Source organism: Neomonachus schauinslandi, chromosome 1 (assembly GCF_002201575.2).
Source record: "Neomonachus schauinslandi chromosome 1, ASM220157v2, whole genome shotgun sequence".
NCBI classification, from domain to species: domain Eukaryota; kingdom Metazoa; phylum Chordata; class Mammalia; order Carnivora; family Phocidae; genus Neomonachus; species Neomonachus schauinslandi.
In genome coordinates, this window is record NC_058403.1 from 68,388,657 (window position 1) to 68,414,660 (window position 26,004).

General features: G+C 48.0%; 2 protein-coding genes across 2 annotated transcripts in view; both read right to left on the minus strand.

Annotated features, from left to right (window-relative positions):
• Positions 1 to 21,142, minus strand: part of HEG1 (heart development protein with EGF like domains 1) — a 101,164-nt gene extending 80,022 nt beyond the window's left edge. The window contains exon 1 of the mRNA XM_044920464.1: positions 21,088 to 21,142. Within this exon, the coding sequence (XP_044776399.1) occupies positions 21,088 to 21,142 (55 nt within the window). The remainder of the gene's footprint in view (positions 1 to 21,087) is intronic.
• Positions 21,143 to 21,352: 210 nt separating this feature from the next.
• The window catches only part of SLC12A8 (solute carrier family 12 member 8), a 116,092-nt gene continuing 111,440 nt past the window's right edge, over positions 21,353 to 26,004 (minus strand). Inside the window, exons 11-12 of the mRNA XM_044920507.1 lie at positions 25,025 to 25,121; positions 21,353 to 21,515 (exon numbers count right to left, since the gene is read on the minus strand). Coding sequence (XP_044776442.1) covers positions 21,353 to 21,515; positions 25,025 to 25,121 — 260 coding nt within the window. The remainder of the gene's footprint in view (positions 21,516 to 25,024; positions 25,122 to 26,004) is intronic.

The window sequence follows — 26,004 nt, forward strand, 5'->3', positions numbered from 1 at the left end:
GGCCAACGCGGGAGTCACCCTATTCTCCAGAGCCTTCTCAAGCCTGGACTCCCATCCCCATAGGACCACTGCCTTTGGCTCACACAAAGAGTTCTGCAGAAATGTCACCTCCAGGACACCCAAACAGGCCACAGGGAAAAGAAAACTGTGAATTGGGGCATGGCTAGGCAAACTCATAATTAGAAAAAGGGCTGCAGATCAAAAATTAAACAAAAGGACACACAGAGATCACTGAATTTTAAATGAAAACTTTCAGGGGAGAGATTCAAAGATTTAGTGAAAACAAAATTTCCTGGCAAATAAACTTCCATTTGTGTCCATATCCCTTTCCTTCCCGGTAAATAAAGAATAAAATGTCTGTATTTTAGGGACTGCAAGCCTTTTTATTTCTAGGTTGAAGAAAGAGGGGCTCAAAATGGGAAAATAATTTGCTCAAAATTCTGAAGCTAGACCCAAAGATTAAGAGTTTTACCTGTGAAGGACTGTGTGGCATTATTAATTCTGGTCCCACAGTTCAGAATTTGCAATAATCTAGACAATGTCTCAACTGAAATGAAGACTGGAGTTCCTTGGGGAATCTTGTCAGTTCCATCGGGGACTCCTGTCTGACCACCAGATGCTCAGGAAACTATGAGTATGGACTTCCCTTTCAGGTCTGACTCTCCACCCCACCCCATTTCTCCACTCCTCTCTGCTGTCTCCAGAGCTCCATGACCCCCACCTCCAGGGCAATGAGCAGATCGTGGTGTCCAGGGCAGCTGCAGATGGACCTAGGCCCACTTTCTAGTGATTCAGTCCAAGTGAGTCACTTGGCAGAAAACATGAAGGATGCTGTGTATAAACAACCTCACCTTAAACAGGGGAGTGGGGAGTAACCATTTGGGTTTATTTTATTATGTTTGTTAAGAACGACAAAACAAACCCAACTTGCCAGGGCTCTCATGTGGAATTTCCAGGTCTTTCCAAGAAAGTACCATACAATGATCCCCCTGTAAGTAACTAGGTTTGCTTTCGTGGCCCCAGCTCAACTTCTCAGGATCCTGCTCTCATATTAACAGGCAGAACTGCCCAGCTGCCCAGACGCAGCCAGACAAGCCCCAACAGGCCAAGACGCTGTGCTCAGAGGTTCTGGTCACCGCCACTCCCTCCCTTCCTCAGAGTACTTTTCCCAGAGCACGGGTTGCCCTCCCAGGCAACCAGTGACATTCAAGGGTTTAATGGCCCTTACAGGCTTCTCACAGGGATTCAGAGATCCCACTAGAGAGTCTGCTATCACTACCAAGGCCCAAGGAGCAAATGTGCACCTGGGACACATCCCTCCCTTGTAGGCAACACAGATTTCTCTCTCCCTAATCTTCTCTTGGCCTTCTAAGAGAAATAGCCAAGCTCACATCAGCTGGGAAGGGCTTCCCCTGGGGGGTGAGGAGGGGGAGACACAGGAGAAGGTGGAAGGATTGATCACAGTGAAATGGACCTGGGCACTTTTTCATCACCTTCTAGGACAGAAGAAGAGAAAACAGCAAGAGAGAGTTGGAGGCAAATAGAACCTTAGAAAGAGTAGTCAGCTGGGCCTTCGAGTCCTGGCTTGTCCTGACTTGACCGCTGTTTAACTGTGTGGTTTCGGCCTCAGTCTCCTCATCTGTAAAACAAAGATTGTTCAACATGATTGCTAAGGGGTGCTCCAGCTCTGGTGTTTTAGGGTTCACTAAGGACCTTCTGACACCGTAGCAAGGAGGTATGAAACAGGTGTTTAAGGACATTTGTGGTGTTTCCTGCCCAGGGATATAAAAATCGAAACATGATTTTTGGTCACTGTGGATGGCTTGGAAGAGGCCCTGACTGGAGCCAGGGGATAAATCAGATGACATCTCAGATCCATTCCAGCCCTGACAATCTACTGACTGAAAATGAAACAGTTGGGGAGCCAGCTTGGACCAAGTGAGGCAGGAGTCAGGCATTCCTAACCTCTCCAGCGGTGGGAGTGGGGGCCTTCCAAAGTGGTTGACAGTGAATTCCACAGTCAGCCTGCTGTCTCCCCCACCTGATACTGCCTGTAGTCAGAGCTTTTGCAGGGGCTCTCTCGGCTGCCGGGTGAGCTAGATTAGGTTTAGGCCAGATTGCAGAACTAAATCAGGCCCCCCCCCCCCCCCAAAAGCTGCAGCTTCACGTGATCGATGTTTTATTCTTCTGGTTCTCTTAGCAGCCGTAGGCATTCATGTCAGCGCGTGGCTCTTCTCCACACAGTGTTCCTGGGACCCACACTATGGCAGCTCTGCCTTTCTCTAATGTATGGCTCCGAAGTTGCCCTTGGAATTGACATCCCAATCAGCCAGAAGTGAAAAGAACATGGAGTTGTGAGCATAGGAGGTTTGAAAGAGCCCAGCCTGAACGTGGCATGCCGCCCTTCCTCTCACATCCCACTGGAGAGAACATTTGTCACGTGGCTCCCCAAACTGCAAGGGAGTCTGGGAAATACAGTCTAGCCATAGTGGCAAAGAAGGGGGAAAGGGGTCTGGGTAGACAGCTAGCAGTCTCTGCCCTACCACTCACTATCAGTAGGGTAGGGAAAGGAAAGGGAGGGCAAAGGAGATTCATTGCTCTGGCCTCAGTTTCCTCCTTCCTAAAACAAGGGTGTTGAATCAGATGATCTCTGAGGGCCCATCTGCGTTAGCATTCTGTGGTTCCAAGAGGTGATGAAATGTCCTTCTGCACCAAAGTAAACAAGCTTTTGCAGATTCCTGCTGCAGCTCTCGTCCTCGGCCCGAGGAGTTCTCCTCTGCCAACTGGTGTGGCTGGCAGATCCTGGAGAGAGGGCCTTGGGTTCCCTCCAAGCTCTGTTCCCAGACTGTTCTCACTCCCTGGCCAAGTCCAGTGATCTCTATTGACCTCAGTCTCCCCACCTGTAGAGTGGGGAGAGAAATCATTACCCTTTGCCACCTCCTTGGGTTGGCCTGAGGATATGATGAGGTCATTGTCCAGAAGGCACAGAACTCTTCCCACTGAAGCGCTCCACATGATGCTCTAATTGTAACCAGAGCCTTTAACCACGCTGCACCCTGAACAGTGCCCAGCTCCTGAGGAGAGTGCCCTGTAGGATTCGTGGTAGTGTGGGGTGGCACAGCCATGGCTGGAATACAGTGGTGGCCGCAGAGCAGTAACATCACAGGACTAGGATCCTTGAGGGCCAAGATCAGCCAACAGACACCTGGATTGAGCTTCACCCGGGGGTGGTGAGCTGGGCCCAGGCAGCACCATCTCCTCTGGCCTGCTCCTCTGCTATGCGCTCATCACCCTGTTACACCCTGACTCTGTTTAGTCAGCCTCTCCTCTGCTTGCACCCTCCCACCCCCAATTTGCGAGCTTCTTTCTGGGAAGTTCCATGCCTCATTTATTTTTGCATCCCCAGACTCCAACACAGTATCTTCTTTCTTTTATTTAGTCATTCAACAAATATTTACTAAGTGACAATTCTGTGCCTAGCATCGTGCTGGTTGTTGGGTCAGTCTAAGACCTCATAGCCCTAAAAGGTTTGGAGGAGACAGACGGTTATCAAAAGAACATAAATGTAAGCTTGTCACCGTGGAAAGTGCCCTGAAGGAGAACACTTGGGAGGGGTTCTCAATTTCCCTATAAACATGAGATTGAGCCACCATCTGAAAGCTCTGTAGGCTGAAAATCAGCAAGGGAGAGCAGGGACAGTGTGTGCAAAGGTCCTGAGGCAGGAAGAATTGGAGTACCTGTAAAAGACCAAAACAAAACCGATGTGGCTGGAGCACAGAATGATGAAGAGCGTGGAGGGAAGTGAGGTTGGAGATCCTGACAGCAACCAGGTCATGCAGACGCTCACTGCCCATTTTAAAGGTTTTTGCTTTACCTTAAGAATTTAGGGAAGTCATGGGGCGCCTGGGTGGCTCAGTTATTAAGCATCTGCCTTCGGCTCAGGTCATGATCCCAGGATCCTGGGATCGAGCCCCGCACTGGGCTCCCTGCTCAGTGGGAAGCCTGCTTCTCCCTCTCCCACTCCCCGTGCTTGTGTTCCCTCTCTCGCTGTGTCTCTCTCTGTCAAATAAATAAATAAAATCTTAAAAAAATAGAAAGAATTTAGGGAAGTCATTTTAAGGTTTCATGTTGGGGAGGTGGAAGTGGAAAAGAGAAAGGGGTGAGGAGTGACATGATTTGCAACTGGAAATCATTATTCTGGCTATGATAATGGGAATGACTTAGAAAGACATAGAGCTGATGCCTGAACTCTTGAAGTCCTAGTGAGAAATGATAATTCTTGGACAATGATGATAGAGATCAGTTCACAGAAGAATATGGACTCGAGATTGCAGGAGGCACAATCCACAAGGTATGTTGATGGCTGTAGAGGATGAGGGAGAAGAGGTCAAAGATTTCCTGAGATTCCGTCCTTTATGTTTGGATGGATGGTAGTACCATTCACAAGGAGAGGGAACAGTGGAGGAGAACCCAATCTTTGAGGTTAAGATCATGAACTTTGTTTTGGACTTGGGTCTGGGTGACTTTGAGACATTCAAGTGGCAATGTCAAGTGTGCATTTAGATGCGCAGATGTGGAGCTGAGAGGAGAGGTCCAGGTCTGCATACAAGGGAATGGGATCACTGAGAAAAGAGAGCACTCTGGTAAGTGAAGAGAGCCTAAAACTGAGCCATGGGGCCGCAACATGAGATGGCTGGGGCGAGGAGACTGAGCCAGGAGGGGCTGGGCGGGAGCCACACAGATGAGGGAGGAAGCCCAGGAGAAGTCACATCACTGGAGTGAAGGGAAGGAGATGGTGGTTCATAGTGGGTGACCCTGACAAAAGGTCAAGTAAGGAGATGACCGAAAATACCCATTGGCTTTAGCAACATGGAAGTCCCCCTTGACCATGATAAGGAAGGTGTCCACGTAGCAATTGGAGCAGATGCAGCAAAAGAGCAAGTAGGGAGGAGCGGCAAATGCAGAAATGAAGTCTCAAGAGAGCCTGGCTTTGAAGGGGAAGAATGAGTTAGGATTAGGACAGCAACCACAGGGGAATGAAGGAGTAGGGGAGTTTTTTTTGCTTTTAGGGGAAGAATTTGAACATGGAAAGGGTGTACACGGGAGAAAGAAAAATCAAAGCTTTAGGAAAGAGAAAATGTGGTTGGCAGGATAAGGCTTCTGAGACGTGGGAGCGCAGGCCGAGGGCCTGGCCTTGGAAGGAGGGAAAGACGAGAAGGTGGCCCCGCAAAGGGCTCTGGGTTTCTGGCTGAGGACTTCCATTTTCTTTGTAAAATAGCAAATACAAGGCTATCTGCTGAGGGTGGAGGGACTGGAGTGGGGGCAGGGGAGCTGAGGGGTGGGAAATCTGGAGGAACATGAATATAATTTATTTCCAGGGCTGCTGTAACAAAGTACCACAAACATGGTGGTGTAAAACAACTGAAATTTATCCTCTCTCAGATCTGGAGGCTGGAAGTTCAAAACCAAGGTGTCAGCAGGGCTGAGCGCCCCCCGAAGGCTCTAGGAGAGAATTCTTCCTTGCGTTGTCCTAATTTCTGCTGGTTGCTGGCCATCTTGGTGTTCCTTGGCATGTGCACACATCACTCTAGTCACATGGCCTTCTCCCTTCCACGTGTGTCTGTGTCTTAACATGGCCTTCTTACCAGGGCAACAGTCTTTGGATTTAGGGCCCAGCCTAATTCGGGATAATCTCCTTTTAACTTGATTACGTCTGCAAAGACCTTTTCAAGTAAAGTCACATTCACAGGTACCAGGGGTTAGGACTTGAACATATCTTTTTGGGGACACAGTTCCATCCACTACAATGAAGAAGTTTAGAAATCATAGAGGGTGAGAGAAATGTGCTAGAATGCCCAGCCCTGTAAGGGCTCACAGAAATTACTGGAGAGTGTCCAGCAGCACGAGCTGTTCCCAACTTGCTTCTCTTTGCTGACCTGTGTCCAGCATCCCTGGCCTGAGCTGGGGCACCTCAGTCCTCTCCCACTTCAGGGTGGATTCCCTCCCACCAGGAACAAAGACTTCTGACCTCACATGACCTCCCCTTCCTGTCTCAGTCTCTGCATCCCACTCAGTACAAGAACCCTTTCAGAGGGCGCCTGGGTGGCTCAGTTGGTTAAGCGACTGCCTTCAGCTCAGGTCATGATCCTGGAGTCCCTGGATCGAGTCCCGCATCGGGCTCCTTGCTCGGTGGGAAGCCTGCTTCTCCCTCTCCCACTCCCCCTGCTTGTGTTCCCTCTCTCGCTGTGTCTCTCTCTGTCAAATAAATAAATAAAATCTTTAAAAAAGAAAAAAAAAAAAGAGCCCTTTCAGAGAGAAACTGCTGACTCTGGCAACACTAGGGGTTACAACAGAGGAGAGAGAATTCAAGCCCCCCCCCCCCACCCCGGACACTTACTACACCAGCACCATTTTGTCCAGAGTCCTGGAAACAGAGTGCCTTGGGATTTTGACAAAAGAACCAAAAGGGTAAACCCATCTCCCTATTTGTGACCTCTCAGGAGAAGCCTTACTGTCCCCTTTCTGAAATGTCAGGAATGGTTTCATTTTGTCCAGGTGAGCCAGGCTGCTCGCTGGACCCCAGGCCTCGGGAGCCCTTGCTGCGCCTCTACCCACTGGTGGATTTGCTTTGAGGGCCAAGGTGAGCCGTAAACACCACAATCCCACAGCAGACCGCTGGGACCTCCTCCAGGGAGGAAGGCTTGCTCACAGCTTGGCCAGGCTCCCAAGCATCATGTACGGCAACCCTGAGTAACCACTGAGACAGCTTGGGGTGGGTCCTCGAATGACCTTCCGTTTCTTGTCTGCCCATCTGAAAGGACCATTCCATTCCAAACAACATTCCTCCGATAAAATCGGTTACACACTGTAAACGTCAATGAGCCAGGAACATTCTCCGACGCAACAGAATTCTGATAAAAGCGGTCTTATTTTGCAAAACCTTCCAGAATGAAAAATCCTCCCCGGAGCAGGCAGGGAAATTCCTAGGATGCCAGGACCCTGGGCAAAGTGGCCGAGGCCCTAGGGGAAGAGCAGAAAACTCAGAGGTGAACTTCCCACTGGGGGCAGAGGGGCCTGGGTTTTCAGGCATCGTTTCATTCAGTCAAGAAGTTGACACCTATTGGATGAGCACGTCCCATGTGCTGGGCCCTGAGCCAGAGGCACTGGGGAGGCAATGTCCTTCCTCATGTGATTGCCAAGCTCCTTGCCTTTTAACAAGCTGCCACAGTCCACGGTCTGGCTGGCGACCAGGTTCAACATCCACACCTTTACCTCCCCCTCTTGGCTGGACTCCCCCCTTCCCTCTTTCTGCTCCTCTTTGCCTCGCTCTGTGAGGCTGGGGGTTTTCACCTTCCTCTCTACCCCCTGGCACCCTCCCCCCATTTTGGGGGGTCTTTCTCTGTTGCTTTCTGTTCACAGCTGTCTCCTCCATGGGGCTGTTTCTGCTTCTTTCCTTCTCTACTTTTCTTCACGTCTCACTTGACATCCCTGAGTGCCTTCCAGCCCATCCATTTCTCTACTTCTCCATCAGGCTTTTCGGTTTTTTTTTCTCTTTGTATGACTTTCTTCCAATCAACTCATGCCCAATGTTTCTCTCCTTCTCTTTTCTGTTTCTTCTCTTTAACAAACTGTTACATAGAACTAAAGGCGTTTAAAAAAATATTTGTGGAATCAACTTTTACATTCCCTGGGTTTTATTTTTAAAATTGGTTGAAGAATATGTGTGCTTTCCGGTGTTGTCTGAATTTCTCCCAAGAGCATGAGCAACTATTTGAAACTTTTTATTAAAATGTGATGTACATAGAAAAAAGTGCACCTGCAGCATGCCATAAACGTGTCCTGCAGAGCTCCAGGAACTTCACTCATTGGACGTCTGTGTACTCAGCACTCAGAGGGAAAGACACCCGTATTCCCTTCCACTCTCTGCCCCCGTGGGTCACCGCCATCCTGACTTCTTTTGGGATGCGTTAAACCAAATAACAGTTACCTTACGAGTCTCTTGATTTATCTGTTTCTAAAATTTGGAAAAAAAGGAACATTTGAACCCGTGACTTTCATGAGACAAAAGATCTCTCTAATCTCTGACCCACTGTGGACAATAAGAGATAAGTAAATGTCTCAAAGATAGTAAGTAGTAGGTAGAAGATAATAAATGTCTCAAGATGTCCTGTTTCCAAAGGTCTTTGCTTCACCGGAGCAAGTGGAAACACGTGGCCTGTGACATCATTTGCTCCTTCTAAGTAGCCCTGGCAGCTGAGGGCTCCTCGTCTTGAGGAGAAATAAAAACCCCTCTGACTGAGCCGCAGGGGCCTGAGCCACAGGCCCACGGAAGACACGCAGAAGGCCTCACGGAACTCATCTGCACACACCAGCCCGGTGCCCCGTCCGCTCCCCTGTCTTGTCCCCACTTTGTAAGAAGAGAATTGGAAAAGAATGTGGGACAGGAAATAGGGCTACAAGTCTGCTGACGAGCAGAGCCAATCTAAGGCCCTGTGCTCTCGGCCACCATGCCATGGGGTCATTGTTGGCGTGGGGAAGCTGGTGCGGTCCACACAGCGGTGGGAGGTGGCCGAGGCACCTGCTGTAAGTCCCACCCAGTTCTTCCTCCCCACCCAACCCAGACAGAGCCTGTGCTCTGAGGCTCGCTCCCTGAGGGGGCTCCCCCACACTCCCGGCTCTGCTCGGTGCTCTGGGATGCACGCCCACAGGGTCCCTGCCCTGGGTGGGGACAGACGGGTGGTCTGCATGAGAGAGAGGGCGATTTGGGAAGAGGCCAAAGGAGTGAGAAGGTTCTGAGCGGGAACTCCTGTGTGGATGGAGAAATGGATGGGAATCTTGAAAACTAGGCCTCAGACCGGTGGTTCTCAATCCTGGCCAGATAGGAGAATTGCCAGGGAAGTTTTTACAAAATGTCAGTGCCTAGAACCTATGTACCTAATCAGGATTTCTCTGTAGGGCCGGGCATCGGTAGTCTTCAAAAGCTCCCAAGTGATTCTAATGCACATCCGGGGTAGAAAACCACTGCCGTGATCTCACTGATATGAGGAATTCTTAATCGCAGGAAACAAACTGAGGGTTGCTGGAGTGGGGGGTGGGGTGGGAGGGATGGGGTGACTGGGTGATAAGACACTGGGGAGGGTATGTGCTCTGGTAAGCGCTGTGAATTGTGCAAGACTGTTGAATCTCAGATCTGTACCTCTGAAACAAATAATGCAATATATGTTAAGAAAAAAAAGAAGAAGAAGAAGAAGGTAGCGGGAGGGGAAGAATGAAGCGGGGGAAATCGGAGGGGTAGACGAACCATGAGAGACGATGGACTCTGAAAAACAAACAGGGTTCTAGAGGGGAGGGGGGTGGGAGGATGGGTTAGCCTGGTGGTGGGTATTGAGGAGGGCACATTCTGCATGGAGCACTGGGTGTTATGCACAAACAATGAATCATGGAACACTACATCTAAAACTAATCATATAATGTATGGGGATTAACATAAGAATAAAAAAAAAAAAACCACTGCCGTAAACTTCGTGCGGCGGAAACAGAGACTGAGTGTGAGCCTTCAGCAGTAGAGGGATGTGATCAAAATGGTGGCTCGAGAAGCATTTATTGAGCACCTACTCTGTACCCATGCTAGACTCTGGGTACACAGAGATGAGGAAGATACATAGTCCCTGCCCTTGACTAGCCAGCGGATTAGGAGAAAATGCAGATCCACAAATAAGTATAACAAGTTATTTTACAAAAGTATGAAGCAAGTCCTCTAAGAACATTGAGGATTTGCTGGAGAAAGTTTTCTTAGAGAGGTGACATCAGAATTCTTTCCTGAGGGGGTTTGCCAAACAAAGAAAACAGAAGAGAACATTCTAAGTGGAAGAAAGTGTGACACAGATGCTGAGTGCCACAGAGATGCCGTGTTCAGTATGACACAGGGAGTGTGGGAGAGGACTCTGGAAAGAATGGCAAAGGCAAACCCCAAGCACCTGACTCTACTTGAGCTCCTGGAATTTGAAAAACGAGCTAGAGAAGGGGGAGGTAGGGACACAAGTCAGGAGCCTCTGTAGTGATCCAGATGTGAAGTGACGAAGGGCTGGACCAAGGAATTGGTGGGGATGAGGAAGAGAGCAACCCAAGAGACATTTCCAAAAAAGGCAGCAGAATTTGTTAACAGAACAGATGTAAGGAGAGGGAGAGAGAGAGAAAGACAAACTAATTTGAGACAGCAGGATGACATGGTCTTAGCAAGGATGGGATGCCAGGTAGATTATATGAATTTCATGGGACTCCAAGACATCCACATGGAGATGTGTTCAAAAGGCTAACAGAAGGGCAGAAGCTGGAAGCTGGATGGTGGAAGGTGAGGAGGGAAAGTATAAGGAGAGAAGGTGAGATATCCAGGGGTAAACCTTATATACTAGTTATTTGGCACAAAAGAAGGAAAAAGGGATGGCACTGAGCAGATCAGGCACAGGCGTGTGTTTGCCAGGACTGACCTGTGGGTGGTGGAAACAGGAGGAATAAGGAGGAAAGGGGGTAGCTGAGGAGCTAGGTCCACGAGACACAAAAGCATGGCTTCCAACAGAGCAGGAGAGTTTACCTTTAGGAAGGAAGGGCATCGCAGATGTCTGAGAAAACTCATTCCCAAGGGCGTGGATCCAGGCCAAAACTCTCAAAAGCAGGGACCAGGAAACTTTTCCCATAAAGGGCCAGAGGGCCAGTATTTGAGGCTTTGTGGGCCGTATGGCATCTGCCACAACTGCTCACCCGCGCTACTGTGGTGAGAAGGCGGCCATAGACAGTACGTGACCCAGTGGGCATGGCTGCGTTCCAGCAAAACTGTATTTTGAAAAACAGGTGGTGCTTAAAATGGTCAATTTTATTTTATGTGAATTTCACCTCAATTAAAATAACGACAAGCTCTGATTGATTTGACCTTGATTTGACCCACGGGGCTGTGGCTTGCCAGTGCCTGCTCTAGAAGTAAAGGATGAGCTGCAGGCGACTTGCAGAGAGCAGATCAGGTCTGGACTGTCCTCCACGGGGGCTGTGGACAGTGACCGAGGAACGATCGGAGGTCAAATCCAGACCTGCCGCTGACTAGTTATGGGAACTTGAGTAAATTACTTCACTTTGCTGAGCCTTAGTTTCCTCCTTTGTAAGATGGGGGAAATATACCTACCTCACTGAGCCGTTCTGAGGATCAAATGAGACAATGCATATGGATGTCTAGCATAATGTCCGGCTCAGTGAAGATTTTCTTATTTAATTTTTAAGGGTTGACCATGACTTGCAGGACCCCAGCTGCAGATGAGTGCCAAGACCGCAGAGCCCTAGCCTCCTGAGAGGTGGGACTGGAAGGAAGGGAGGATTTGGGGGCGGGGGCGGAAGGTCAGGGGAGGGCTGTACCTGTCAATGGTAGAGACAGCAATACGTGTGTATCCAGGTATAGAGATAAATAGACCCACAGCTGCAAACACACGCACACAAAGGTGATGTAGCCCAACTCCACTATTCTTAGTGTTCTTAGTGGAACGAGGTTCTGAGGTGCTTTGTCTCTGGTCAATCAGTGTGGCCCATGGGGAAGTGGCTCCCACAGTGAGTTTATTGGAGCCCAGCACGGACCAGCACGCCTCACCAGCAGACATCACCTGAAGCTCTGGACTCAAGAGTGCTACTGCGCACCACGAGCCTGGAGCTCATAAAGACAGCTAGTCTCAGATTCACGTTAGCCCACAGCCTTTCCACCTAGGCTGCTCAAACTTTCAAGAATCACCTGGGGGAGAGGTTGCTTAAAAATGCATGTTCCTTGGCTGATTTAGGAGGTCTGATTTAGGACGTCTGGGAAGGGCCCAGGAATCTCCATTTAGCAGAAAAAAATCCCAGGTGATTTCTTATATTAGTGAGCTGAGAACTACACTTTCAGAAATAAGGCTTTACCCCTTCACCCCTGAATGCAGCTGTATGATGGAACAGTGGGATCCCCGAACCCATTCCTGGAACTGCTACCATAGAGCATGGTCCACCCCCATCTCTTATGCTTCTTCCTACTGCTCATGAGGAAAAGATAAGCTCAGGTCTGGTGTCTTGGGGTAATATGACTAATTCTAAAACAGACACGAAGATTTTCCAGGGCACTGGGTTTACCCCAGAAAGTAAAACATCAGTCCAGAGAAGAGCTGATCTATTCTCTTCGGTCTTTTAAAAAATCTTGCAGGTAATTACTCTTCCCAGAGCGCTTTGGTTGAAACATCCAAGTGCAGTCTGTTCCAAGCCCAGTTCCTCTCTTCCTGGCCATCCAGGAAGTCTGCACCCAATTCCTGCTTCCTCATCCTTGAACACTCTGCTTCCAGCACCTACGGACTGAGCCGCAGAAGGAATGGCTGTCATCTGGTTTCACAGTTTCTGATTTTTTTTAAGGGCTTTGCACACATAGACATTCAATAAATACTAAGTGAGTGACTGAACGAATCCATGATAGGTTGGATGGGTTCAAAGAGCACATAAAAAAATATTTAAAACCACGAATTGGGATGCTTTATAACTGAAGATATGCGTATACTACGTACGGAAGGTCTTTCCATCTGGGAAGGCAAAAAAGACCAACACAGATTGTGAATAAAAGACAGCGTATGAACCATAACCACCATCACTCACTCCCCCCCCCACACACACATGCACACTCACACAATGTATCTAAATAAATGCTATCAAGTCAGCACTTTGAGAGGTCTTGTCAGTCCTTGTCAGTCCTCAAAATGTGTTATGTTGGGATCCCAACTTTGGAAATGGCCTCAAGAGTCAGCTGACTTTGTGGTCACACTTCATTTTTGACCCAAAGAAGAAAACATAGCTGAATTGTCCCCCTTATCCCCAGATTGGGTTCCTAGTTATTTTGGATGCTTCCAGAAATCAAATGAACTTTCAAGGGATACAAATTTGCCTTTCATTAGAGTATTCAAAGCCTCTGAAGAGAATACGGAAAATGGAATTCTACACACAATTAAGGAATGGCAGAATCATTGGATTAAGTGTGGCGAACCAACACAGAACAGATTAGGAGATGCACTCAAATTTGCCGTCACTAAGTTGCTCATCACAGCTGTTCTCATCCTGAGCATGGTGGCGGAGAGTGGTAGAGAGTGACCAGAGGCCCACCAAACCTGGTTCCTCTTCTTCCTGAACCCACAGCTGCTCTGTATTTCCTAGCCAGTCTTTCATTTAGACAGTCTATATGTCTAGTTCTGGCCAATGGAACACAGGAGGAAGTGATATGAGCCCGTTTAGCCCTGGGCCCTAAAACTTCTAGGGCCCCGTCCACATGTCCCTTTTTTCCACCTGCCAGCTGGATGTTGAGAATTCAAGGGGAAGACTCTGCCTGCCTAGATAATGTTCAGCTACTAAACAGAAGGAGCCTTAGTCCCTGAATGACAGTGAGGAGGAGGACTCCCACCCCCTTCTGATTTGCATCAGACTCTGGAACATGAGCCAGAAATAAATGTCTACAGTGCCAAGTCCGTGAGATCTGGGGGCTGCTTGTTGCAGCAGCAAATCTAGCCTGACTAGTACACACATAGTTACACAGAATAACCCACCTGACAAGCAGCTCAGTTAGAAACTGACACTGCCGGGGTGGGAGGATGGGTTAGCCTGGTGGTGGGTATTGAGGAGGGCACATTCTGTATGGAGCACTGGGTGTTATGCACAAACAATGAATCATGGAACACTATATCTAAAACTAATGATGTAATGTATGGGGATTAACATAAGAATAAAAAAAAGAGAGAAACTGACACTGCCATTTGGAGCATCTGCCCTTGTGACTTTCAATTTGGGGTTCATATTTGAAAGCAGGGCTGTTCTCTCCATCTTCAGCCTCTTATCGCATATGCTGCATGTCACATCACAAAGATCAGTGTTCATCAAGCCCTCTTGCTGGCTGCTGGGAGGGGGCTGCTAATGCTTTGAAATGCCACTCACCCTCAAGGCTTCCCAAAGTGAATCTGATGTGGGCCACATGGTCCCTATTTTAAGCCAGGCTTCACATTTGGTGAGTCCAGCTTCTTTTACATAGTGCCTTCTCTAACAGATAGTCAGGAAAGTGCACGTCCACACAGACACAGGCGGACCAACAGACAGACAGACACACACACACACACACACACTTGCCTTTTTAAACAAACAACAAAATCAGGAAAAAAGCCCAGGCTCTCCATTACAGACTCCCATGTATGGAACTGCTTCTGCCTCTTTTAGAAGGAGGCTGTGGCTACCCTCACCTCAGTGAATGGTAGGGAGGAGTCAACTGCTATCCATCCCCCACTCACTCCCAGTCCATCAGATGAGGGAACAGAGAAAGGGCACCAGCCTTGATGCTGCAAGGTGGGCTCCCTGCCCAGGAGCACAGCCAACAGGGGACCCCTTGATGCTGGTGGGCCTTTCTTGCCATCTGCTTTGCCTTTTACTTGAATGTGACCTTCTCCCCAAGAAGAGTACCTTGACAAGAGCCCGGGGCTTACACCTCCACTCACTGCCTCAAACTGACAAACTGGTCTCTATTTCTGCTTATGAGCTCCCTCTAAGGAGCCCAGGCACATCTCACAGATGCAGGGATGCTGAGCAATGTGTGGTGAGTACAGACTTCTGCATTCCCCTATCTGCGGAGAAGGGCAAACAGTACAGAACCCCCACATACACACACCCATGTAACCACCATATCTGAGCCTCTCTTCTTGGGCTCTATGTGGACACTGAGGGGATAAGACCTAGCAAGAAAGTGGGTTATTTGCTCTAGAGTAAGCCCTGGTTCAAAAGAACTGGAGAGTGAGTAGGTTTTTGATGCTTAAGAAAAATGCCCAACGCTCTGGGAAGGGAAGGGAGAAGCCTGAGAGGAGAAGTGGTGTAGGAATGTGGCCAAAGAATCTGATAAACTGAGGGGCTGTTGGGGAAGAGGCAGAATTGAAATGGCAGGAGGCGACTCTGCTGGTTCTCCTCGCTCTTGCACAGGAGCAGGTTTCCTGGCTGGCCGGTGACGGTGTCCCACTCTGTCTGTGGCTGACAAGATCCAGTGTGGCCCGCCGAAGCAGTAGGACTCCACTCTGCTCTGAAATGTCGGGCTCGCCGGTGCCAAAAATCACTGCAATGACTGGTAGGTTTTTTCTTCACGGCGAGTGACGGGGCACCAGCAGGGGTGGTAGAACATTTCTAGGACACCTCCTCCACCCTCACTTCCTCCAAAACAGTGCGCATCTCATCTTAGTTGTACCCACAACGCCACTTGGAGGCAGGCAGGAATTAGAATTCCCATTCCACAGAGAAGGAAGTCAAAGATCGGAGAGGTTAAGAAGCCTGCCTGAGGTCACAGAGCTAGCAGGTGGTAGAGCCAGGATTCAAACCGAGGCGCGCTTCTCTGAATCCCCATGAATTTGCAACTACACCAAACTCCCTCCAAATGAGTCCGCTTAAAAGGCAAAGGAAAGAAGAAGAGTCGTCGGGCTGAAGGCGAGACCTGCGTTCTCTTGCTTTGCTCCTTCTGTCTCATTTGTCTTCGAACCTCTTTCTGTTGGTTCACAAGCTTTCCATATCCTCTGCCCAACCAGGTTCAAAACCCGCTTCCCCAAGAAGTCCCCTGGACGTCTTCCTCCCTCCCCGTCTCCTCAGCACGTGTGAGTTGAACTCAGCAGCCTGTCGTGGGGCAGTATCCGCGCGCTCTGTCGCCGTGCTTCGGCTGGTCCCCTGCGCACCTCCCCCATCGCCCCAGCTCCCCGGCCCCCACGGATGGCCCCGAACCTATGACTGGTTTCTTATATGGCCAAAGGAGCTTTGCGGATGGAGTTCAGCTAAGGACCCAGAGATGGGGAAAACGTGCAGGATTATCCAGGGGGCCCAATGTCATCCCACAGGTCTTTAGAGGTGGAAGAAGCAGACAGCGGAGTTGGAGAAGGCGCACTGACAGAAGCAGAGGCCAGAATACAGGTGATGGCTGAAGATGGACCGGCCCACCACCCAGGCCTGCAGGCAGCCTCTAGAAGCCGGAAGAAGCAAGGATAAATACTCTCCTCTTGATCCCCCGAAGGAACACAGCCCTGCCGATGCCTTGAGTTTAGCCCAGGAGAGCCATCGCAGACCGCCAGCCTCCCGACTTTACGTAAGAGAACACATCTGTGTTGTTCTAAGCCACTAAATGCGTGGTCGTTGTTACCGCCGCGCTAGGAAGAGCACTCTGTTCCTTCTGTTCTTAACCCCGCCCTCCTCCCGCCCTGGCCGCCCACGCTCCCCGCTACCCGTGCTGCTGCGGCTGCGGCTGGGGCTTGGCACCGCACGCAGTGGGGGCTCCCTGCACCTCAAGTGGCTGGTCCCTGCCCCTGCGGACTTCAGGGCTGCTTCCGCGGCCCCTCCCCCCACCGGCTCTGCCCTCAGGGCTGGAAGCCCCCCACTCGCCCCCTCTCCAGTGTGGAAGGGCAGGAACAGCAAGATGTGTCAGGGGAGGCGTAGAGCTGAAGCTGCGTGGTTCCTGGATCATGCGCGCTTAATTCTTACAAGGGTCTTCTGATAAAGCCCCATAAAATGTTGAAGATGGATTTTTATTAACATTTCTCAGCCTTCCGTTCTCACAGCATACAGAGTGGGCTACAAGCCCCTTCAGGACCTGGCCCTTGCCTCGTAATTCTCTTGCCTCAAACCGCCTCACTCCTATGCCTCTGAAACCTTGAATTACCCCAAACACCTTTCATCATGCTGTCCCCTCTGTTGGGAACGCCCTGCTTCTCTTCCCTTCTGGCAAGTGCTTGGATGCAGGTCAGATATCTCCCCTTCCAGGGAGCCCTCCACGACTGCTATCAGAGTGGCTTAGGGCTTCTGTGCCCATTCACAGCCCCTGTGTCTGCCTCTGTCAGTGCTCTTACTGCTGCTGGGGTCCCTTCCATTCTCCTCATTTTCCCCTCTGCCCATGGAGAGGAGAGAGCCACCTCCCAGGCTCCCCCCGCCGCACCACTGCAGAAGCAAGGGAACACTTCGGTCCCCACCTCACTGGCATCCTATATCTGCTCCTCCCCATGGGAGCGGGAGGCCAGTCTGATTGGTCAAATCTGGGGCCACATTTCATTGGTGAACAGGGCCCAGATTTGAAAGGCAACTTATCTGTAACTGGGTGACAAGGCCAGCTCGTCATTGTCTCTCTTGATTCCAGCTCCTCATCCAAGGGTCTTTGGGAGAAGTGAACTCTTAGATTCAGAAGTCAGACACTATGGGCCTTACTTCAACCTCTGACCTCAGCTGCCTTCCCCACGACAGCTCTTACACCCTTGTCCAGGTATTAATACATAAACTGGCACATCGTTTCCCATCCTTAAATATACTCCCTCAGTCAGAAACCTGGAGGAGAGGAAGGAAGATGGGATCTTGAACCTCAAACTTCCACATTGATTTAAAATTGTTTGTGCAGGATATACTCTACTGTGTAGGTCAGAGGACTTGTTAGCATGACTCCCAGAGACATCTGAGAAATGACCCCTATTCTGGTTCCCAGCCCTGAACTCAAGAGTGCTCTAGAATTGGTCTGTACTCACCCTGAAAGTCTGAAGGTGGTGGCTGAGTTCATTTCTGTCGGAATGGCCTGTGATCATATTTTTACACTGTAAAACTCTGAGATTGGTGAGGTGTACCTGGCGCAGGTGAGGTGGTCTTGGGCATGTATACAGTTGCTCCAGGCATGGATGGGCAGGTAGATGGGTAGATCAATGGGTGGGTGGATGGGTGGATAAATGGCTAGATCAATAGGTAAGGGGGTAGGTGGATAGATGGTTGGGGGAATGATAGATCATTGGATAGATTAATCAATAGACCGTGTGGCCTGAAGGGAGACATTCATGGTTCTAGAAGGTCTGATATGACCCTCACTCATTCACACATTCTCATCTACAACTGTGGACTCCTTGGTAAAATCTTTATGCCAGAATCTTCCCCTCTATTTTAGAAAATGCTCCGAGTCTCACTGCCATATATCCTGACTGTACTGACAGTTTTGAAACTCTGTCTGAATGATCCAGTGACATCTTTGTCTCATTTTTCTGACAACTGTACTTGCTACTGACCTTTGTCCTTATGCAAGTTGTATACAACATCTCCTACGTGCCATCTCAGATCCTCTCTGTCGCCTCTGTCTCTGGGGCCAAGGCCACCTGTTTCATCTCAGCCACCCCCGCAGGGACCAGTTCTGCTGGGCTCCAGCCAGTTTCACGCACACAGGTTGCTGCTTGCTGCAGAGCTTGTTGGTACTCACATAGTGCAAATCACAAGTGTGGGCAGGAGTGAGGTTGGGAGATGCTTTATGTCTCCTGGCTAACCTTTGACTGTGGGAAACAAAAACCAGTGGATAATTCTCATCCTTTCCTCCCTCTGCAAGAAGGTCTTGAGATGCAGGTGTCTCTACAGACTCTCAGAAAGGGGCCTTTGAGATGAAGCGTTCAGCTGCCCCTGATGCTAAGTGGTTGCTAAGTCGATGCCGAGTCTCTCTCCCTGCCTCACTCCCATTTTCTCTCGCTCCTGCTTCCCTGGGTGCACCCTCAGGAAAGCAGTAGCACATAAACTTCTGCTTTCTGGGGATCCCAGGCTAAGATCTGATGACTGCTGTACTGGTTACTGTTCCTATTTCTACGTTATGATTGGGTGAAACACAAGAGTTTTTTGGACTTAATTAGATTATTCAGTGTGTTTAGTATCTGCCTCCCACACTAGGCTGTGAGCCATTCACTGAGGTATCCCCAACACTGAGTGGAATGCTGGAAATCTTTACCCCATTCTCCTCTTACTCTTTTCTGTAACATTAATAATGTCGGGGAAGTTCTTATCCTGGATACTTGAATCTTCTGCTGCGTAAGGTTTTCAAAGTCAATGCCATCATTTTCAGAGGGGTTACTTTTCTTTAGCTTGTTATGCAGAATTCAAAAGAACAAAATGCAGAATCATTAAAGGCTTCTGTGGTAGGCTGAAAAGTGGTACCCCAAAAGATAGCCACATCCCAATCCTTCAGGCTCTTGAGATGAGGTATCCTGGATTGTGTGTGTGGAACCTAAATGCACTCACATGTATCCTTAGGAGTGAGGCAGAGGCTGACATCACACACACAGAGGAGAGGGGGTGTGACCATGGAGCAAAGAGATTTGACGGTGTTGGCCATGAAGATGTGAGTGATGTGGCCACAGGGCAAAGAATGCCCACAGCCACCAGAAGCTGGAGAAGGCAAGGATAGAATTCTCCCCAGTAATCAGAGCCCCTGGAGGGAGCAGAGGCCTGCTAACACCTTGATTTCAGTGATACTGATTTTGGATGTCTGGCCTCCAGAACTCTGAGGGTACATTTCAGAAACTTAGAGCAGTTTCTTCTTGAAAAGGGACCTCAGAGATCACCAACCTTAGCCTTCATGAATACAGTCACTTTATGTTGTTACTATTTCCCACATGCCTATTGAGTTGGTTTAAGTTGTTTCTAATAATGTTTGTAAGTCTGGTGTTTAACTCAAATGGTGCATGAGCAGTCATAAACTTTACCTCATTTTCTAGGAGAGAACGAGATCCAACTAGCCCCTCATCATGACCTTCCCCTCCCACTGGCTTTAAGCCTGTTCCATTCAGCAGGCCAGTACTCCTCAACATGGGGCCCAAAGATGGCCTGCGTGGAATCGCTGAAGCACTCATTAAAAATGCCAAGTCCAGGGGCGCCTGGGTGGCTCAGTTGGTTAAGCGACTGCCTTCGGCTCAGGTCATGATCCTGGAGTCCCGGATCGAGTCCCGCATCGGGCTCCCTGCTCGGCGAGGAGCCTGCTTCTCTCTCTGACCCTCCCCCCTCTCATGTACTCTCTCTCATTCTCGCTCTCTCAAATAAATAAATAAAATCTTTAAAAAAAAAAAATGCCAAGTCCAGGGGTGCCTGCGGTGACTCAGTCAGTTAAGCGTCTGCCTTCAGCTCAGGTCATGATCCCAGGGTCCTGGGATTGAGTCTGGCATCAGGCTCCCTGCTCAGCGGGGAGTCTGCTTCTCCCGCTCCCTGCCCACTGCTCGTGCTCTCTCTAATAAATAAATAAAATCTTAAAAAAAAAAAAAAAAAGTCAAATCCAGGACTCTGCTCCAAACCTACTGAATAAAAAAAATCTATGGATGAGGTGCAGAAATCTGCACTTTTAACAAGCCTCCCATGTGAGTCTCCACACACCGGCTTAAGAACGTCTACTACAGAAGAAAGGGGTCACAATGGACTGGCTCAGCGGGGAAACTATCAGCGCTGGGGCAGGTGCTGAACTTACTGGGGGGTGGGGGGGGGACCTGCATGCTTGTGATGAATGCCACCCTGAGCTCATCGAGGAACCAAAATCGTCCTATCCCCTCATGCATTCCTACTGTAAAACAGCTGCAAATGTGTCCACAGAGCTGGGGCCCACAAAAGCTTTTGAGAACATGAGTCACCATTACATATATCACGGTAATTTAACTTTTTAATTAAAAAGACTTTCCCTAAACAATAATAGCTTGCAAATGCATGTGCCCTTTGATCTCATAATTCCACTTCTGGAAATTTATCCTACAGATAGACTTTATGCTTGTACATATGTACAAGATTATTCACCGCAGAACTGATTATAATAGCAAAACACGGGAAATGATCCAAATGTCATCATTGTGGAACTGATGAAATAAATTATACCACTTTCATACAGTGAAAAATAATGAGGAAACTGTATATGTATTGATATGGAAATGTCTCCAAGGGGAAAAGCAAGGTGCAGAACACATGTATAATACACTACCTTTTATGTATAAAAAGGGAGTAATAGGAACCCACATTCCTATTTACTTGTATATTCATAAAGAAATGCTGGAGGTATATATAAGAACAATGGTTACCTCTGGGGCAGGGGATGAATGTATGAGGAACAAGAATGGGAGGGGGAATTTTCACAATATATATATATGATTATCCTTTGGGGTTTAGAACCATGTGAGTGTATTATTCATTCAAAAAATAAATAATACAATAAAATTTAAAACAACCATTTATTGTGGCCTTCAGAACAAGCAACCTGGTCTGATTCTCTACACCTACAAGTCTTGATGTCCGTGTGGCGCTCTCCAAACTGGATGCATGTTGCAGAGGCCATAGCCATTCCAGGGGTTACCCTGATGAGATGGGTGTTCCAGACCAGAAGGCAGATTTCCGTTGTCCAAACCAGCAGGGGGAGGACAGGTCTCTGAGTTTCTTACTGAGGAGAACCAGCATCATGAAGGTTCTGGGATTTGGATCCATTATGCACTGGACAGCTCCAACAGAGGAGGGTCCTTGGGCTGCCTACTAATGAGTACTCAGCACGTCAGTACTGAGACATCAGCTGTTCCCGACTCACAAGGGAGGAGTGGTGGTAGCGATCCCGAGTGGCGAAGTCTGCGTTCTCCTGGGTGAGCTGAGTCATCTCCATGTCAACCCTAGCCAGGGACGGCGCCAAAATTATCTGCTCTTGGGGAGATCTCAAGCTCCTTCGGTGAGAGAAACACAGAGGCGGTCAGAACGAAAGACAAAGTGCTGAACAGTGGGGATGAGTCTGCTCGGGGATAGAGTAATGCTTTGCACAAGTGTCATTGTGCTTATTACTTTGTACTTCTTATTTAACACGTATTTAAATAAGATAACTGTGGAACACTATATGTATGATAGTTTATGAACCCAAACTATAAAAAATAAATATCAAATAAAATAAGGAGAGAGAGTGATACTTACCTCTCTTTAGTAGAAACATATAAAACTGTACCCACCCAATAAGAGACAACCCACAAAGATAACCTTCCAAATGGTGTCATGTTGGGGCTCTACAGCTTTCCTTTGATTTTCTGTCAAATGAAATAATGGAACGGAGAGGCTAGAAAACTGAGAAGAGTAGAAAGAGAAACTTTCTCTTTGGTTCTTTGGAAAGAACGCTGACTGAAGAATGATTTCCGGGGCTGAGGTTTACATAGGAGGCAGCTACGAGGGGAACTGCAAAGGCTTTTGACACTAAACTGGCCTGAAGACAATGTGGATTCCATTGTCACTGATGTGGATTCCATTGTCACCGAAGTGTCTCCATACAGTTGGAGTGGGAATAAACTGGTAAAGAAAAATGTCTGGGAGACAAGAGGAAAGTGCTAGAGGCAGAACGCAGTAAGGAAGATGGAGAGTCACCGGCCTGCCACTAATCAGCCCCATGGCCCCAGGCCAGCTCTTCACCTCCCCTGCCTTGTTTTCTCATCTTTGCAGGTCCCCTTCAGTTCCCTCAGTCTGTGGTAGGTCCTTAAATCACCTCAGCCATGGATTTCCTCCTTAAAATTTTACTCAGAAAGAATCATCTTCTTCGTGAGTAGTAATGTTCAATTCTTTAAAGAATATATTTGACAACTATCTTAAAAAGGTAGCAATCTAACGTTCTAAACTTGTGGAACCTCAGTAGAAAGCTCCAGTTGCCTCTGGCAAAATGTGCTGTTATAGAAGTTTAGATCACAGGACTAAGGCTTGCAGCCACTTGCTGAAAACAGACCTAAATTAGATAGATGGAGGTTTTCTGAGAAATGAGTGAACTTCTATAAAGGTTGAATCTTCAAGAAGTAAGGTTAAGAGGCGACATTCAGTCAACATACGAGTGTTTTTGCCAATGAATTATTTTTGTTAATGCTTTTTTTTTTTTTTTTTAGGTGAAACTATAGTATTGTTCTGAGTTCAGGGAAACACTATGCTTCACCTTTAGACTAGAATGGCCTGAGAATTCTCACCTGGGCAATTGTTAGGACTTCTGGAAAGAAAGCCCTCTCAAGGTCAGGCTTCATTTCACATAATTCTGGGAATTGTATGTGTAACACAAGAAGCAACATACCCAAGTTCCTTTGCCCAAACACATTCTACAATATTCTCCTACTTTGGTTTTGAAGAGCATCTGGGACTATAGTCGGGGAAGTGGCGGCGGGGGGTGGGGACCACAAACCTTTCGAAACTACAAAACAACAATTTCTACTTTTAAGTGAACCATCCTTTCTTGGTCCTTTCACCCTCCTGAATAACCACTACAGGATCTCACCCAGTAGGCACGTGAGGCCAGCAAGTGTGATGTTGAGACTTAGCGGAGGCCTCCACCACCCACTTCACAAGCCCACAGAGCTATGAATAGTGTGCACCGGGTCCTATTCCAACCAAAGCACTATCCTTCTCTAACAATAATCTCCTCTGAAGACATTGTTTTCTCTAAATAGTATTATGGTGACCTCAGACGTGAAATTCCTGGACTTCAAGTGCAACTTAAGGAGTAGTGACCTCCTAGGGTCATTTACAGGCTTTAAAACCAGAGATGCCTAAAAATATTCCTGTGAATCAGAGAAGGCCAAGTATTCTCAACCACACACCACTTGCAGCTCCAGATTCTGTAGGCAGCTTCTACACAGAATCTATGTCCACTCAGCCTCTACTTTTCCTCAGGACCAGGTGGTAGAGGAGAGAGAGCAAGGCTGGTGTGTTGTGACCTAAGTCACCCAACCTGGTGCCCCAGACTGGAAGAGAGGCCGAGGGGCAACCCACCCCCTCCTATCGCTGCACAAAGGACAACAGCCCAGCTTCCAGGCAGAAGACCGGGGTTCTCCCCTCCACACCAGCTCCTCCCAGCCCTCTCCCTGGCGGTTTCCAGAGCCCCTGCTCCTTTTTGTTCATCATCCTAGGCTCTAGCACCAAGGTTTCATTTCTTCTGTCAAGTTGAACAGATTGGTAGTGCTACAAAGAGCTGTCTTTAAAAGGATTCTTTGGAGGGAGGAATGGGGAGTTATTGTTTAGTGGGTATAGACTTTCTGTTTGGCAAGATAGAGAGTTCTGGAGATGGATGGTGGTGATGGTTGCACAATGATGTGAATGTATTTAATGCCACTGAACTGTACAGGGGTTAAGAAGTTTAAGTGGCTAGGTTTAAGTGAACTGTGGGTGGGAACCTGACATTTGACAGTTAAGATGGTTAAGATGGCTAAGATGGGGGGTGCCTGGGTGTCTCAGTCAGTTAAACATCTGACTCTTGATCTTAGCTCAGGTCTTGATCTCAGGATAGTGAGTTCAAGCCCCGCACTGGGCATGGAGCCTACTTAAAAAAATGGTTAAGATGATAAGGTTTTTATGATATGTTTATTTTATCACAGTAAAGAAAAATGCAAAGAAAAAAACAGAGGATTCTGAATTTACATTTGGGGTCAATGGGAAAGGCTCCCATCATCCATTAGCAAAGTCAGGGCGCAGAAGGTGGCAATATTGGTAAGGGCAACCCAAACATCTCTAGTTTTGGAAACAAACCAACAAAATGAAACCAAATAAACACTTGGTTGGGTTCTGCCTGGATTTTCCCAGCCCACAGCCCTGGTTCCTCACTGGTACTAAAAGGGGACGGAAGTGATTTTCCAGAATCCTGAGGCCTTCAAAGTCAAGGAAGCATTGTACCGGAAGGGTGGAGGAGGAAGAGGAAAGAGATGAGAGCACTCCTGAAATCTCACCTTCTCCATGAGGCCTCCTCCTATTTCTCCCTTTCCCTGTGTATTTGAACACGGAGGGCCCACAGAAATCCTCTAGAATCTCTGCTGTGTTTCTGTACTTGACCTCTGCACTTTCACCAATACAATCACATCAACCACCTCTGACTTGAGATGACAGAAGGCGTGGCCTTGAGGCCCTAATCTTGTGTATGGTTGTGTATTGATGCTCGTGTGTCTTAGACTGGGAACTCACTGACTCAGCACCCAGCAATCAGGTTCTAGACAAAGCCTCCGTTCATGATTCCTGAGGATATGAGGGCAAGACCGGAGCCAGAGGAAGCTTCTGCTGAGCTGACTCCGGGCGTGGGGTTGGGGGGCTGGGTGGTGGAAGGCAGTGAGGAGCAGAGTCTGAGTGTCACTGAGGTTGTCAAATGTCAGGTTCCCACCCACAGTTTACTTAAACCTAGCCAGGGACTGGACACCCTGACTACCTCCCACGGCCCCAGATTAACACAGACCTGCAGGAGGGGATCAGAAGGGACTTCATCCACCTGAAGAAGCTGAAGCTGGAGGCTAATCCTGCAGGGAAAAAATATACATAAATATTAATAAAGGCTCTATGTCCAGAAGCCCAGTTTTAATAGTGTGAATAAACACTCCCTGACACACACACAGAATTAGCACAAAATCTTTCTTTCCTTTTTCAGTTTAACTAAACTTCATTTATTGTAAAGACTCTGACAGCAACCTACTAAGGACTTTGTACCCATATATAGTTTTCAAAAATTTCTAAAATCCAAAATCCCAAGAAAGAAACTAAATACAGTGCTATAGAGGAAAAAGCAGAGAAATCAATTTGCCAACTTCGGTCTTAGGAATCTAAAAATTTTTGACAATTTTTTTCCTGTTAGTTTCAAATTGATAATGTGTTAAATACATGCTATAAAATCCCCTACTAGACCATTCACTCTTTAAGCATAGAAAGGACATCTTTTTTACCTTGGAATACTCACAGTACAATACCCACAGGATCTGGCACCAAGGATGTTTCTTTAGGTGTTAAGTGAATCACTTAGCTCAATATATAGCCATGTCAGAGCTGAAGTTTGAAGTGAGATTGTCGTGATACTGGCCAAATAGCCTGACATCAGACACACTGATTAGTACAGGACTTATCAACTTTTTTTTTTTAATCCATCCCTCCTTTGGTGCAGGTTTTAAAAAAAATCTCACATAGTAAATTATATATAACTTTAGGAAATCAAATTGAATGTAGTTTTTAGAAAATGCTTCTCCAAACAGAGGAGCAAGATGGCAGAGGAGTAGGAGACCTGGATTTCGTCTGTCTCAGGAATTCAGCTGGATAGGGATCAAACCAATCTGAACACCTACGAACTCAACAGGAGATCGAAGAAAAGAATAGCAACAACTCTCTGAACAGAAAAGCGACCACTTTCTGGAAGGCAGGACGTGCAGAGAAGCGAATCCGAGGCGATAT